We start from the raw sequence: 16,112 nt of genomic DNA on the forward strand, positions 1-16,112 counted from the left end.
TCTGTGTAGCAGGGAGAAGATACTGAATATGCAGGGAAAGTGAAAACTGATTAAAATTATGAACTGCTTTTCATGGGACACTTTCTGAAACGCATAATAAATTTGCTACTAAAGACTGACCTGCCTCCAGCAATCTTGTAATTATCTACTTCAGTTTTAGCTGGAGATATATATATCTTTTCAAATTCTTTTATCAAGACAGTTTTTTTTAAAAAAAACATGTATCTCTGCAACAGGACAGCTGGCATTGTCTATCATGGGGCTCACATGGGAGGATAAATAGAACATGGGCAGTCAATAAAAATTTTAAAGTAAAGCTAAAGACATTTTATTAAATTAAGACAGTGACTAATTAATGGAATTTCTATGTGAACATTTCAGCAACAGTCTTTTGGTGACTTAATAAAGTCGAAGTATCGATCCAGGATGAAGTCTGCTCTGAATATTAAAGAGTCATTAAATCAATAGAGCTTAGCGGCAGTAGATGTTTGGTGGCAGGTCCTCACGATCAGCTCACATGCAGGGAATCAGCTCTTTGCCTTGCCCTTTTTCACAGGAAGTTGTCCTGTTGCTTCTAGGTGTCTGCTAACTAATTCTTCCTGGGTACTGGATAAGCAGGGCTGGTATTTGACGTATTCCATTGTGTATTCGCCTTTTCCCTGCAGACAAGAGAACCTCCACGTTACGGACAAATTAAACAAATTCTTAACTCTATGCAGCATGCAAAACGTGGCATCGTTTCCATGTAACACGTGAAACTAAACACCGTAAATGCAGAAGTGGCGCGGCAACCGTTGACTGCCTCTTGAGCAGGCGCCTGAGCTTACAAACCAGTGCTGATCAGTACGTATTTACTTATTGGCGATAAAAGGCGGCAAGGGCACTGTCAGCTTCAGAGCATCTCAGTTTAAAACCAGGAAGATAAACATGCAGGACAATGTTAACATAAGGTTACCAGGCGTCCCCGTTTCCTGGGGACAGTCCCCGGATTTACAAATCAGTCCACATACAAAATCCATTGCAGTTGAAAAGTGTCCCTCGATTCATTGAAAAAAATCTGGTAACCTTATATTAACAGGGATAATGATTGAACACATGGGGGCAGGTTGCTAATTATAATGGATTAAGAAAGCCTCCGGACCAGAAAATGTAACATAGGTAGTGGTTGGCTTACTCCTATCATATGTCACAAAAATTGTCACTTTCTTGATATGCAGCTGCAATCTAACATCTGGTGGTTTATTCCAAGCCTGCAGCATGAGGACTTCGGACCACCCTTTCCTCTATGCTGCTTTCCCATCTGCACCTTTCCTTTCCTTCCTTCACATTTTCTTCCGCTGCTTCCACCATTTTCCTTCCCCTCTCTTGATTCCATTGGTCTCTTCCTCTTCTCCTCCTTTCTCAGAATTGCTTTCCCAGACATTCTTTGCCTTCCCCCTTCAGGCACCTGCTTAGTCTACCCCTCGTTCTCTAGAGCTGCTTGCCTTGGCACTCTATGACGCTAAAAAACTCAGCCAAACACTGTAGCCCAAGGCTACAGCGCCATCCTCGCAAAGGACCTTTAGTGCACTGCAGTAGGGATGTGGCTACAACACCAGAAACAGTAAACGTCAGCCAACAATGCTTTCTGAAAGAGAGAGATGTTTTGTTTTGTTTGTTCTAAAAAATGAGCTCAGAAATTATATATTCGCTTACCTCTGTGCACGACCTCAGTTCGTTAGAATATCCAAACATATTATTCAACGGCACCTGATGGCAAATGGAGAATGCATGTGATGTGGATTTTGGTGGGAAGGAGATTATTTCATATTTAAGGAAATCGACATTGCATCCAAGCCACATTCAGAGGTCCCATGAGTGAGACACTGCTAGTCTGAGCAGGGGGGGTTGACTGCTGCAAGAACAAGACGCTAGACTAGGGCTACCTAAACCCAATTTCGATCATCTCTCTCACTCCAAGCACGTTCCTCGAAATTACAAACCCAGAGTTTGGGAAGCACAGTAGGCTAAGTGCACACACATACTTTGCACAGGGCTAGTTCAAATGTAATTGACTCTGCTTAATAAATGCTGCTTTATTAAGCTGAGAATGGGCACTGGATCCACAAGTTCCCCGCTAACCGCTCTCTCTGCATGCTGGTTTTAGCACTGATAACCTGGCTTACTATTAACCACATTACTTTTAATCCCATTCCCATTTGGAATGGGAAATGGTGAGCCTTTATCTTATCTTACTATGTAGAATATAAAGACATATCCTGGTTAGTTAAAGGGAGAGGAATTAAGCCACAGGTTGTTGTTTTTTTTGGAAGCAGTGAGAAACTCATTCAAATACCATGAGAAACTGGCTGAAATTAACTAGGACACAAGCACCAAAGGGGTCCAAAAGTCACTATAATAAATTGATTTGTGTCTGAACTGGTTAATAAAATTTGGATTTTTAAATTTTATTTTACCATAAAGGACCACGACACTGATTATAGCTCGCCCACCAGATAAACATTAACTGAGCAGAGAGGAATTCTTTTAATATATTGTGTTATGGGCTAGCCATTTGGGTGGAAAGGAGTGTTAGGGAGGAAAGGGGTAGGCCAGCTCCAGGCAGGCTTTTTCTCCCCATTCCAGGGCTCCCAAAGCCTCTCCTTATCTGCCTCTGGTGTGTCCCCAGGATGCCTCTTTTCCTCTTCCTCTGCTGCTGGGAGCACTGATGACAGAGGAAAGACAGTTGCGGAGATTTGCACAGCAGCAACCAAGAGGCCTCTGGTTCTGAGTCCTAAGCAGTGCTTTCAAAAATATGGTTAGGTCCCCCTGGATTCAGTCGTAAAGCAAGAATAGTTGAGCAAGCTCAACAGCACCTACGTTAGCGTAGAGAGTGAAATAGCCTTCAGCCCCGTCCTGTCCTGTGATGATGCCATGGCGGCGATTGACTCCAGCAATCACTTCCCCTTGGAATTCGTTGGGTGCCACAACTTCCACAGACATAATGGGCTCGAGAATACACATGGTTGCATTTTCCAAAGCTGGGTCCAAAAGAAAATATGTTAGAACACTTACCTTCGTATGTCATTTCTTAATTTTTATCCATACATTTCCCCCATTAGTTTGAAATGAAAAAGCAACAGATAAATGCACACAGAGACATTAAACATCTGCAAACAGCAGAACTGCTTGGGCATGCCAAAATATATCGCCTAACAATATTAGAATGAGTGTTGGTATTGAGTGCAGCAAGGATTACTTTTGCAAAATTTTGGGAGTCACCTAAACAGACCAAAGGAACTGTGTAAATTGGGACTTCCGGTTTAGCGCGACTCAGAGCCAGGCGGGGATTCCTTCGTTGCGGAGGATCCCGAACTCTCCAGGGGAAAATAGGGGTGCCGCAGGGCGCAGCGAACCCCTGAAAAGTGTCCGCAGGACGATACGGGCACAGAGGTTCCCGTGGTGCCGAAGCGCAGAATCCCCGGCCGTCAGGTAACTCCGTTTCGGAGCGAAGAGTACGGCGGGGGGGGAAGCGGGCAGAGGGAAGCCATAACTGCCTCTGGGGAGCGAAGCCCCGTGCCTGGAGGAGGAGCGCTAAATTCTCAGAAAAAGGACAATTTCGAACAAAAGAAGGAAGCTTTATAGATGTGATTAAACCGAAATTCGAATTGGGAAAGAAGGATTTAAGAGAGCTCAACTTCTACCCGAAATCGTGTTAGACGCAGAGCGCTAAGCAAAGCGGTGAAAAGTGTGTGTGTCACTAACGGACAGAACTTTCTCTCCCTGAAATCTTTCCAAGCGTGGGGTACTAAGTAACAGTTTGGGAAGGAAGACAAGGGGAGAGCAAAAAGAAACTATATATCTTCTGGAAGGACTTGGTCCTGGCTCCTCCAGTCTATAACAGCTTAGAGGGAAAAAAGAAGGGACAGCGCGATCTTTGGGGAGAAGCACTGTGCGAGAAAGATCCGTGAAACTAGGGACGCCATTATTTTCCTCACTGTCAGCACGTATTGATAGAAGAAGAAGGAGGAGGAGACAAGAGGAGGGGTGATCGACAGCGGTTTACTACCCAGCAGGGACGTGGACAAAATTAAAATATACCAGTGGGTTTTGCCCATTCTCTTCCTCGCGAGGAAAGCCTGCATTAGAACTATACGGAGTCCCAGCTCTTCTCTTTTCTTTTCTTTTCCTTTGCGTGATTCCAGCCCCTCTCTGCCCCCCCTTTTGCCAGCAAGACTCGATCCTTCCCGGTGAGACTTGTTACTACTTGTGGTTCTCAACCTCTTCTCGCCAGCGGGAAGCATAGCGCTCTAGCGGGAGGGGGAAAGACCGTAACATATTACTTTTTATTCATTTCACATAACCTACCGATCTATTGGAATGGAGTCAGAAATGAGGGAGCAGAATACTGCTTAAGGAAGGGGGGTTGTGCTGATAGAGAAGAGCTCTGGTGCTTCCGGAAAAAGCGGTGTTGACTGAATTAGCCCAATTGAGGGCAGGAAGACAAAGAAATAGGTACAGAATACAGCGAAGGTGGATTAGCCCACTTGGGGGCAAGAAGACTTAGAAAGAACCAAAAGGGGGCAGGGACACTGAACTTTGGAACTTTGAACCCCAACCCTATAATTAACGGATTAGCCTAATTGGTGGCAAGAAGTAAGAAGTAAGAAGATCAAAACTGGACTTATATCTGTAAAAACTGCAATACAAAAGCCACAGTGGGAATCGAAAATTAGATTTTCTTATCTTCCTGTTGAACTGAATTTCCTGCTGAGGGAGGGGGGAGCTAGTTTTTGTGGGAAGGGGAAAAAAGGAAAAGAAGGTCTATCAGGCACAAACGTCATAGTATAAAGAAATTAAAGTAAAATATCAAAATGTCATATACACAGAAAAAGGTGGGGGAAGGGGGGACTCCAACAGAAAGAAAGGGGTCTAAACAAGAATCTGATTTTAGATCAGAAATATTAAAAATGTTCAGTGAGATTAGGCAAAGTGAAAAGAATCTAGAAACAAAAATTGAACAAGTAGACGCAAGAATAGGAAAAATGGATAAGAAAATAGATGAGACAGTCAGAGAACTTAAAGGGCAAATTAAGGAGGTATCTAAGAGAACCCAAGTATTAGAAGAAGGGATGAAAAAGACAAAACTGGAAATAAGAGAATTGAAGCGGGAAGAAGAAAGAATCAAGGCGGAACTCCAGGGGACCAATAAAGCCCAAGAAGAGATGTGGGATGCCATTTCTATGAGTGATCTCCGACAACGGGAAACAAATTTGAGGATGAGAGGTATACCAGAAGCGCAGAATGAGAACATCAGACAAAAGCTTATAGTAGAATTGGCGCAATGGTTGGATCTCCAGGAAAGCGATGTAGCAAATATGATATCGAATGCCTTCAGAATGAGGGTCAAAACGACCAAAGCTAAGAAATACCCAGGAGACTGTCTTATAATTTTCAAAGACAGGGAGACGAGAAATTTGGTCCTTCAAAAAAATAGAGAAAAAAGGCTAATTATAGATGGCAGCTACACAATCATTTTCAAGGACATCCCGATCAGACTGTTGAAACGGAGAGACCCCTATAAAGCAATAGTTCAAGCCCTCAAAAAGAATAATATAGAATTCAAATGGGAATTCCCGGAGGGGATCTCCTTTTTTTATAAGAGCAAAAGACATAGACTGACCAGCCCGCAAGAGATAAGCAAATTCCAAAGAAAATACAAAGAACTGATGGCAGAAGAAGATGAAGAAGTCAAGGGAGCATCAGGAGGAGAGGAGATAAAAAGGAAAAGCGGCCAGAGAGACGAGGAACAGGAGGAAGAGGAGGCGAGAGAGGAAGAGGAAGAAGAAGAGAAGGAAGGAATCTAAACACACCCAACTAAAACAATATGGCTTTAAAAATTTGGAATTGGAACGTGAATGGCTTGAATGAAAAGAAAAAACGCAACAAGGTGGAACAACTTTTAAAGAAGAAAAACTTAGATATAATTTGTCTGCAAGAGACACATATCGCAAGGAGTCACAGAAAGATTTTGATTAATAAAAGACTAGGTAACGAATTTATATCCTCAGATAAAAAGAAAAAGAGAGGAGTGGTAATGTACGTCAAAAGCAAAATTGAAGCCCAACAAATATTTAAAGATGACGATGGTAGAATAATGGCAATACAGATTAATTGGCAAGGCCAAAAAATAATGCTGGTTGGGATCTATGCACCAAACGAAAACAAATCAGAATTCTACAAAAAACTGGAAGACAAGCTATTAGAATTCGCAGACCAAAAGATAGTTCTGATGGGAGATATGAACGGGGTGGTTTCCTTGGAAATGGATAGATTAAGAAATAGCAACACAAAAGAAGGGAAGCTACCCAAATCTTTCTTCGATATGGTAAAGAGCTGTAATCTAACAGACATCTGGAGGCTAAGACACCCACTGAGAAAAGAATTTACTTTTTACTCCGACCCTAATGAATCACTGTCCAGAATTGATCAAATTTGGATCTCAAACGAGTTGACGCCAAGAATATCCCAGGTAGAAATCCAACCAAGAGTTATCTCAGACCACAGCCCTCTGGAATTAGAAATTAAAGGTTTGGAAGAAAGATCGTTCAGGTGGAAAATGAACGATTACTTACTAGACGACCAAAAAATAATACACGAGGCTAGAAAGAAATTGAAAGAATTTTTTGAAGACAATTGGGATAAAGGAACGAAGAGGAGTGTTGTCTGGGATGCAGGCAAGGCGGTGATGAGGGGGTATTTCATCCAACAGAATTCGATTAAAAGAAAAAATAGAGAAAGAGAAAAGAAGGAAATTCTAAGACAAATTATGGAAAATGAACAGAAATTGATAAAAAAGCCGAATAATGCCAGAATCAAACAAACTATTAAGGTGCTGCAAAAGGAGTTTGAAATGATGATAAACAAAGAAATTGAATGGAACATCAAAAGACTAAGGCAAAGGAAATTTGAATTTGCGAACAAAGCAGGAAAGTGGCTGGCATGGCAGACTAAGGAAAGGAAAGAGCGAACTACAATAAATAAAATAGAAGTGGGTGGAGAGGAGATAACAAATCCAAAAGGGATTAGGAAAGGATTTCTGGATTTTTACAAACAATTGTATAGAAGGAAAGAAAAAAACAACATAAGGAAAATAGAAAGGTATTTAAGGGAGAAAGAGATACAGAATATTTCTTCAGAGGCAAGAGAAAGGTTGAACACCCCAATAGGAATAGACGAGATAAAAGAAGTAATAAAAAAATTGAAAAATGGGAAAGCCCCGGGACCAGACGGATTTACAGCAAGATATTATAAAGAACTGGAGACAACTTTGATACAACCAATGAAAGAAGTGATGAATATGATTCTGAAGAAGAAAGAAATCCCAGAGACGTGGAGAGAAGCATTCATAACATTCATCCCAAAAGCTGATGCAGACCTGACGCAAGTTAAAAACTTCAGGCCAATCTCCCTATTGAACACGGATTATAAAATCTTTGCAGGGATATTGGCGGGAAGGCTGAAGAAGGTTTTACAAGAGATCATAAATGAGGACCAGGCAGGCTTTCTACCTGGCAGACAGATGAGAGACAACGTAAGAAACATCGTAAACATAGTGGAATATCTGTCTGCCAGGAATGAGAAACAGGCAATGTTAATGTTCGTGGATGCGGAAAAAGCATTTGATAATGTATCTTGGGACTTCTTAGTGAGAAATATAGAACAGAGAGATATGGGTAACGATTTTCTGAATGGAATAAAGGCGATATACACGGAACAAAGAGCCAAACTGATAGTAAATAGTGTGATATCAGAAGAGATAAAAATTTCTAAAGGTACCAGACAAGGTTGCCCACTGTCTCCATTGATATTCATCATGGTTCTGGAGGTGCTATTGGATTCAATAAGGAAAAAGGAAAGAATAAAAGGGGTGACGGTAGGAAAAGATCAGCACAAAGTTAGAGCCTTTGCGGACGATTTAGTGTTGACGGCAGAAGATCCGTTGGAATCAGCAACAGAAATACTAGAAGAAATGGAGAAATTTGGAGAAGTGGCGGGATTTATAATAAATAGGAAGAAAACAAAAATTATGGTCAAAAATATGGAGAAATCAGCGATGGAAGAATTACAGCAACAAACAGGAATTGAAATTGTCAAAAAAGTGAAGTACTTAGGAATTTGGCTGACTACAAAAAATATTGACCTGTATCAGAATAATTATATACCGACATGGAATAAAATTAAGAAAGATTTGATAGTATGGAACAAACTAAAACTTTCCTTCTGGGGTAGAATTGCACTAATCAAGATGTCGATACTACCTAAAATGCTATTTCTATTTCAAATGTTACCGATATTAAAAGGAACGACGACCTTCAAAGAATGGCAGAGGATGATCGCACGCTACGTCTGGCAGGGGAAAAAACCTAGAATTAAACATAAATTATTGATAGATGCGAAGGAGAGGGGGGGGTTTGCCCTGCCAGACCTTAGGATGTACTACGAGGCATCATGCCTCTGTTGGCTGAAAGAATGGATCAACCTCAAAAACACAAAATTGTTAGATTTAGAAGGTTTCGATAATAGAGCAGGATGGCATGCCCATCTATGGAAAGAGAAGAAAAAGGGTTATAAGTCGTTTGAAAACCATATTTTCCGGAGAGCGTTGCTGGAAGTATGGGATAGATATAAAAACATCTTGGAGGTAGGAGTGCCACATTGGCTATCCCCATTGGAGGTGTTAGCAGTTAAAAAAGTTAACATGAGAGACAATTGGGCGACATATGGAGAACTAGTGGTGAAGGAAGGGGGAAAATGGAGGATAAAACCCTACGAACAAATAAAAGGACAGGTTTACGATTGGCTACATTACCTACAAATAAATGAAATGTTTAAGAAGGATGTAAAGGAAAAAGGATATAGAGAAAGAGACTCGGAATTTCAAACAGAAATAGTGAACAACAAACACAAGGTGATCTCAAAAATGTATAAAATTCTGTTAGACTGGCACACGATGGATGAGGGGGTGAAAGATACGATGATCCAATGGGCCAGAGACTTGGGACATAATATAGAAATAGACGAGTGGTATAAAATATGGAATGAAAACATAAAATTTACAGCTTGCGTCTCCCTAAAAGAGAACCTAATGAAGATGGTGTACAGATGGTATCTGACGCCAGTGAGATTAGCCAGAATGTACAAAATTAGTAATAAATGCTGGAGGTGTGGAGAGAAGGAGGGTACATTCATGCATATGTGGTGGGAGTGCAGTAAAATAAGGGAGTTTTGGGGGATAATATATAGCGAACTGAAGAAAATACTAAGATATAACTTCGATAAGAAACCCGAAACTTTCCTATTAGGAATAACAAGAAAAGTTATAACAAGGAAAGACTGTAAATTTTTCCAATACGCCACCACGGCGGCAAGGGTGCTGGTGGCCCAGAATTGGAAGGGAAAAGAGGTCCCGACCTTGGAAGAGTGGAGGGCAAAGCTTACGGATTATGTAGAACTAGACAAATTAACAGGCAAAATAAGATATCAAAAAGATCAGAAATTTTTGGAGGACTGGGGGAAATTTACCGATTATTTGGAAACAGTATGTGAGGAACATACAACGTTAGTGTGCCTAAAAGAAGCTTTGTAAAAGAGTGAGGAGCATTACGTGAGAACAAATAAAGATATTACTGTAAGACCTAATGGTAATGTTGAAATTAAGAAATGTGTAGATATGATAGAAATTGCGGAAGATTGTCGGGAAAGTTGAGGGAGGTCCAAATAGGGAAGAGCTACGATATGTACTTGGATGTAAAAAAAGCTTTTATCTTTCTGTGTTATCAAAAACTTAATAAAAACGAATAGAAAAAAAAAAAACAAAGGAACTGTGTAAATTGATTAAGAAAAAAACTGGAATGTATTAGCTTTGGTTTAATTAACTGCTGATCAAAATGCACGACTATTAGCCATATTATATACACAGAACATCCATCTTCAGAGGCAACATAATCCCTGACGAATGCACGATGGGATCAGAAGACAACACGGACAAATCCATCAGTGACAAATCCCTGGGCTATCTCCACTCGTGGATACAGAATGCCAGGTAATTTATATATGTCCAAGAAAAAATATTGCACACAGATACAAGTTAATATCAGGCCTGCATTTGTTTCCAATACAGTATCTAATAGCCAGGTCTCAATTTTGAACAAAAAGCCGTCTTTCATGGACTCATTCGTAATGAACCGCTCTGATTTTCAAATGAAGGGCAGTATACAAATTTAATTTAAAAAATAAAATGAACAAATGTGTATTTAGTGCTAATAACACAACTAAGTACTGAACAGAACAGAGATGAAATGTGTTTGGTGTTCAGGAGACCTATAGTCTAAGTATACCACAGAGAAGTAAGTGGAAAGACAGCAACAAGTCTGGTGGAACACTGAAGTCCAATAAACTGATTATTGCAAACGCTTTATTCCATACATATATTATCTTGAGTTAGCAGATGCACACACATTATCATGGGAAAGAGTAGCAGCAGGAAGCACTGACATTAACTATGGCAAGGAAAAGAAGGCGATGTGATGGAGAGACAGTCACGTTTGACCTTAATAGCAACGGTGAGGCCGAACAGGGAGAAGGAAAAGGTGTTCCCAAAATGATAAACAACATGGGAGAAAACATGAAGTATGCAGGTATGCATTTACAGATCAATGAGCTTCCTCAGAGAGAAGAAGAGTTGTAAATTGGGCAGAAGTGGACAGTATTAAAATGAAAGGAGGAAAATAAGCTTAAAGTTGATGCAGAAAAAGCCAGAGCTAGACACAAAATTGGCGAACTGCATAGCAGCAACTGCATTATTCACAAAACTATTCCGGATAAACTGCAGGGGGAAAATGGAAATAAAGAATAGCTGTGTGGTTAAGGTTGGAAGCGCCCCGTCTCTGAAGCAGTACCTTGTTTCAAGGCTCCTTCACCAGCTCGGATGAAAGCGATTTCGTTGGAGTCCACCATGTGACTCGCACCGTCCTCTAAGACAAACCGTATCCCGGAAACCTTGTGAGCCGTCAAAGGGCCTTTTTCGCACGCCTCAAGGAACCCCTATAAAAGAATAGCCTCAGCGTTAGCGACTTCAGTTCAAGTCCTTTGACATGCAGGTGGCTGTAGGAAACATGTAGACAAGTAGGCCTTTGCAGCCAAAATGACCATGCCTGACTTGAAAGGAAAAGGAGCAACAAAACTGTTATGTTTATAGCACCGCCCCCTCTCGTTCTCCAGATAGCCGCCTGAAGCCTCCAGAGTGCAGCGGGAGCTCCTGCCGCACTCCAGAGGCTTCGGGTTGACTTAACTGAAGCACCGACCCCTCTCGCTCTCCAGGCTTCAAAGATAGCCACCTGAAGCTTCCGGAGCGCAGCAGGAGCTCCCGCTGCGCTCCGGAGGCTTTGGGTTCCTTTCGCTGAAGGGTAGGTGTGAAAGGAACCTACCCTTCAGCTAAGGCGAAGCGCCCCTTCAGCTAAGTGGGAGGAGAAATGGAAGGGGCTCCGTTTCTCCTGCCACTTCGCTGAAGGGACGCTGCGCAGAGAGGGGGAGAATTTTTTTTCTTGTTCTCCCCCTCTAAAACAAGGTGCGTCCTATGGTTCGGTGTGTCCTATATAGAGCAAAAAATACGGTAATCAAAATTATATGCTGCATATAAAAAAGACAAAACATCAAAAACCCATAAAATAAGATTCTACTCACTCATTACCCACACCAATTCCACATCCACTTTCTCTCAGTCATCCTGCATGCCCACTCACCCACCCACAAAAAGCCTCTGTACCTACAATGCTAGCTCAAAACCATGGTCTCTTAGCACACCTAGAACCCTGCTCCAAATTTCAGCTTATGTAAGTAGGATATGAAACAGATTTGAAAGGTATCTTACCAGAACCATCACCTTTTTAAAAACAAAAATGAAACAGTAACCTTGCCAAAAGGTAGAAGATACAGTCTCTCTCGTTTTCAAAAGAAAGAATCCCTCTCTGCTTCCTTCATCAATTTCACAAGAGCAAGTCAACATGGACGAACTGCAGGCATTTATTTTACGGTGATGGCAAAAGCTAAGCAGAATGCAATGGACCAGCCTATTTAGGGAATGCACTTAGGAAAGACAGTCAAAGGGCCCAAGGGCATTTAAAGAATGTTTTCCACAGAGATGTAAGTAGGAGGCAGAACCAAAGGAGCTTGCCGTCTACTTGAAGGCCCAAGAAAGAGGTACCAGAAATCCAGTGTCAATCAGACTAGCTTGCAATCACCTATGCATTAAGAATAAGAACGTATCTTTAATGCATAGGAGTGATCTTTCTCTGCTCTTTTATTACCTAGCAAGATTTTCTGGTGTGTGGATGCCTGTGTGTGTACTTTTGAATTCTTGTTTTCATTCCCTTGTGTCTTGTTTTTTACCATTTTCCTGCTTGGATCTCATTTGGCTTCACAGCCAACCTGTTGCTTGAGAATATGCCCATCACCAGCTTGTGATCCTGTCAAAAGTGCTTTGACTGGGGAGGGGGGTGAGGCAGACCTCACCTTTTCAATGGCTGGCACAAACTGCTTTGGGATATTCGTTCCGACCGTCTTGTCAACGAATTCCACCTTGGTGTAGTCTTCTTGCTCCAGAGGCTCTAAATAGCCTATCACTTTGCCATACTGGCCTGCTCCACCAGACTGCCTTTTATGAGTGAAGTCGAACCTGTGAAAAGACATAAACTCAGCAAAAAGAAAGGAAGGGAAGCAATGCCTATTGATTTTGCTCAGCACACATGCATAGCTCAAATCCTGGCCTTAAATCTACAGGAAAGCACACAACGTTCTCACCTGGGTGCTGGCTCCCACCTAACAAATGGCCAGAACTTCCCCGTCCCCATATAATCTCTTGTAGAGGACTTTATGGAGGAACCACAACCCAAACAAGCTTCTACAGAAGGGATGAGAAATCCCAGGCCTGTCTCCTCCTCCACAACACTCCCCAGGCCACATCTGTCATTGGCCTTGCTTCACACCTCCCTTGAGCATTTGTGCCTGGCTGGAATGTGTCCTTGGAACTCTGGTAATGCTTCTTGATTGCCTGCCTCAAAGGCGGAAAGATCAGATCTGCAAGTGTGTATCGAAACTAGCATACAGTACTATAGCCCTAAATGGCCTCGGCCCAGTATACCTGAAGGAGTGTCTCCACCCCCATCGTTCTGCCCAGACGCTGAGGTCCAGCGCCGAGGGCCTTCTGGTTGTTCCCTCACTGCGAGGTTACAGGGCACCAGGCAGAGGGCCTTCTCGGTAGTGGCGCCCGCCCTGTGGAATGCCCTCCCATCATATGTCAAAGAGATAAACAACTACCTGACATTCAGAAGACATCTTAAGGCAGCCCTGTTTAGGGAAGTTTTTAATGTGTGACATATTAGTGTATTTTGGGTCTTTGTGGAAGCCGCCCAGAGTGGCTGGGGAAACCCAGCCAGATGGGCAGGGTACAAATAATAAATAATAATTATTAATTATTATTATTGCAAAATTCATATTCATTATTTTGCCCGCACTGGCATGTGACCCCCCTGGAAGGCTGACCCATAAGGGAGTGTAGACCTTGGGTTGAGAAAGATTCCTTCTCCCTCTACAACCAGACCATTTCCATGGTGGTCTTTTTTGGAGCCTCTCCAGATATGGAAGCAGCAACTGGGAGGCTCCATGCGAGAGTCCTGTTCATACTGACATTTCCCCTGTTCAATACCTAGCACAGGTTGGAATTGGCATGCAGAATAAGTGGCCAGTCCACATGTCTCTGCTCTTCAAAGCAAAGGACCTTACACTGCCATGGTGACTCAGCCTGCCTAAAATCAGTCCCTCTGCACTCCGATTTGGCACAGGAACATGCATCTTATTGGGACAGGATGCTACATTATTCTCTGGGCCAGTCGAATGCTCAGTCTTCAAGTTTCACTGCATTTTAGAAAATAGTCTTGAGAGGAAGCCCAGCACAGAACACTTTGCTGCTGCAGGTGACAGCCCAAGATATGAAAGGAAGAAGAAGAAGAAGAAGAAGAAGAAGAAGAAGAAGAAGAAGAAGAAGAAGAAGAAGAAGAGGAGGAGGAGGAGGAAGGTGGTGGTGGTGTAGATTTGATATCCCACTTTATCACTGCCCTAAGGAGTCTCAAAGCGGCTAACAATCTCCTTTCCCTTCCTCCCCCACAACAAACACTCTGTGAGGTGAGTGAGGCTGAGAGACTTCAGAGAAGTGTGACTGGCCCAAGGTCACCCAGCAGCTGCATGTGGAGGAGCAGAGACGCGAACCCGGTTCCCCAGATTACGAGTCCACTGCTCTTAACCACTACACCACACTGGTACCCCTTTCTTGGCATCGAGTGAAGGGGACACAAGCTATTTTCCAGCTGATATGATTGGCGCTTCTTTTGAAGCCCTGGCTGACCTCTGGAACATTCAAACAGCTGGGACTGAGCGCCCTCTCCCACTTTGCTGTCACTGCAAATGACATGTTTTGGCTGAAGTGTGTTTTTGTACCTTAGTTAGTCAAATGAGTATTAATTTATGCTAATTTATGCAGACTTCATCCTGAAATAAAGCATATTTGTGGGAAGAAAACCTTATTTGTGGTTGTTTCCGATGAGGCATGCACATATTTTAGCAGGCACCCTCTTGCTATCAGCATCGCTCCCTCCCGTGTGAGAGAAAAAGAGGAGTGCATTTTCTATGGGCCCTGAGTGGTGCTGCCAGACCATCTCCATTATGTCCTAGTAAAGCTGCAATCCTAACCCCATTTATCTGGGAATAAGCCCTGTTGAAGTAAATGGGATTTATTTCTGAATAGACATGGTTAGGATTGCACTACAAAGCTGTCCTATTGGCTAGGGCCAGCAGCTAAAACAAAAATGCTTGCTAATCAGCATCAGCATCTGTTCACTGTTGAAAATGAGATGATAACGCTGCATTTAACTTTCCAGAATTTTTTATTGTATTGTTGCATATTTGTATGATTTTCTGAGCTGCTCAAAGGACTCTATGGGGTGGGGTGGCCTGACCTATATACAGTGGTCCCTCGGGCTACAAACTTAACTCATTCTGGAGGTCCATTCTTAACCCGAAACCGTTCTTAACCTGAGGCACACTTTCGCTAATGGGGCCTCCTGCTGCTGCCGTGCCACCAGCGCACAATTTCTGTTCTCATCCTGGGGCAAAGTTCCCAACTCAGAGAAACTACTTCCGGGTTAGTGGAGTTTGTAACCCGAAGCATTTGCAACCCAAGGTACCATTGTATATAAAAAACAAATAGAGAAAGTACTAAACTAGTTCCTTTGTGTGCAGACTGCATTTGCTGGTTATTTTTGACAGCACAACCTTTTCTACTTCCAGTGGTAACAACAGCCCTTTATAGGAAACACAGCAGAAGTTCAGAACTTTATCACTATAGCAATTTGGCAGCAATGTCCTCTTCCGCCCCCAAAAAAGGGAAAAAACAAAGCCCAAAGTTCATGCTCTTTCAAACTACAGTGGTGTGTGATGTATTTATTTAGTTTTGTAAAGCCTTCCATGGTAAGGTAAAGATAAAGGGACCCCTGACCATTAGGTCCCCAGTTGTGGCCAACTCTGGGGTTGCAGCGCTCATCTCACTTTATTGGCCGAGGGAGCCGGCGTACAGCTTCCGGGTCATGTGGCCAGCATGACTAAGCCGCTTCTGACGAACCAGAGCAGTGCACGGAAACGCTGTTTGCCTTCCCGCCAGAGTGGTACCTATTTATCTACTTGCACTTTGATGTGCTTTCGAACTGCTAGGTTGGCAGGAGCAGGGACCGAGCAACGGGAGCTCACCCCGTTGCTTGGATTCGAACCGCCGACCTTCTGATCGGCAAGTCCTAGGCTCTGTGGTTTAACCCACAGCACCACCCACATCCCCGCCTTCCATGGTAGGAATAGAGAAATAAACTGTCCAGTACAGTGGTACCTCGGGTTAAGTACTTAATTCGTTCTGGAGGTCTGTTCTTAACCTGAAACTGTTCTTAACCTAAAGCACCACTTTAGCTAATGGGGCCTCCTGCTGCTGCGCCACCGGAGCACGATTTCTGTTCTCATCCTGCAGCAAAGTT

The 16,112-nt window shown here is 42.8% G+C and overlaps 1 protein-coding gene across 1 annotated transcript in view; it reads right to left on the minus strand.

Annotated features, from left to right (window-relative positions):
- Nucleotides 1-301: 301 nt before the first annotated feature.
- GFM1 (G elongation factor mitochondrial 1) overlaps nt 302-16,112 on the minus strand; it is a 49,386-nt gene continuing 33,575 nt past the window's right edge. The window contains exons 14-18 of the mRNA XM_081910970.1: nt 12,553-12,715; nt 10,941-11,085; nt 2,860-3,020; nt 1,696-1,749; nt 302-659 (exon numbers count right to left, since the gene is read on the minus strand). Coding sequence (XP_081767096.1) covers nt 528-659; nt 1,696-1,749; nt 2,860-3,020; nt 10,941-11,085; nt 12,553-12,715 — 655 coding nt within the window. The 3' untranslated portion in view covers nt 302-527. The remainder of the gene's footprint in view (nt 660-1,695; nt 1,750-2,859; nt 3,021-10,940; nt 11,086-12,552; nt 12,716-16,112) is intronic.

The sequence above is a fragment of the Podarcis melisellensis genome, assembly GCF_964234715.1.
Source record: "Podarcis melisellensis genome assembly, chromosome: 5".
Lineage (NCBI taxonomy): Eukaryota > Metazoa > Chordata > Lepidosauria > Squamata > Lacertidae > Podarcis > Podarcis melisellensis.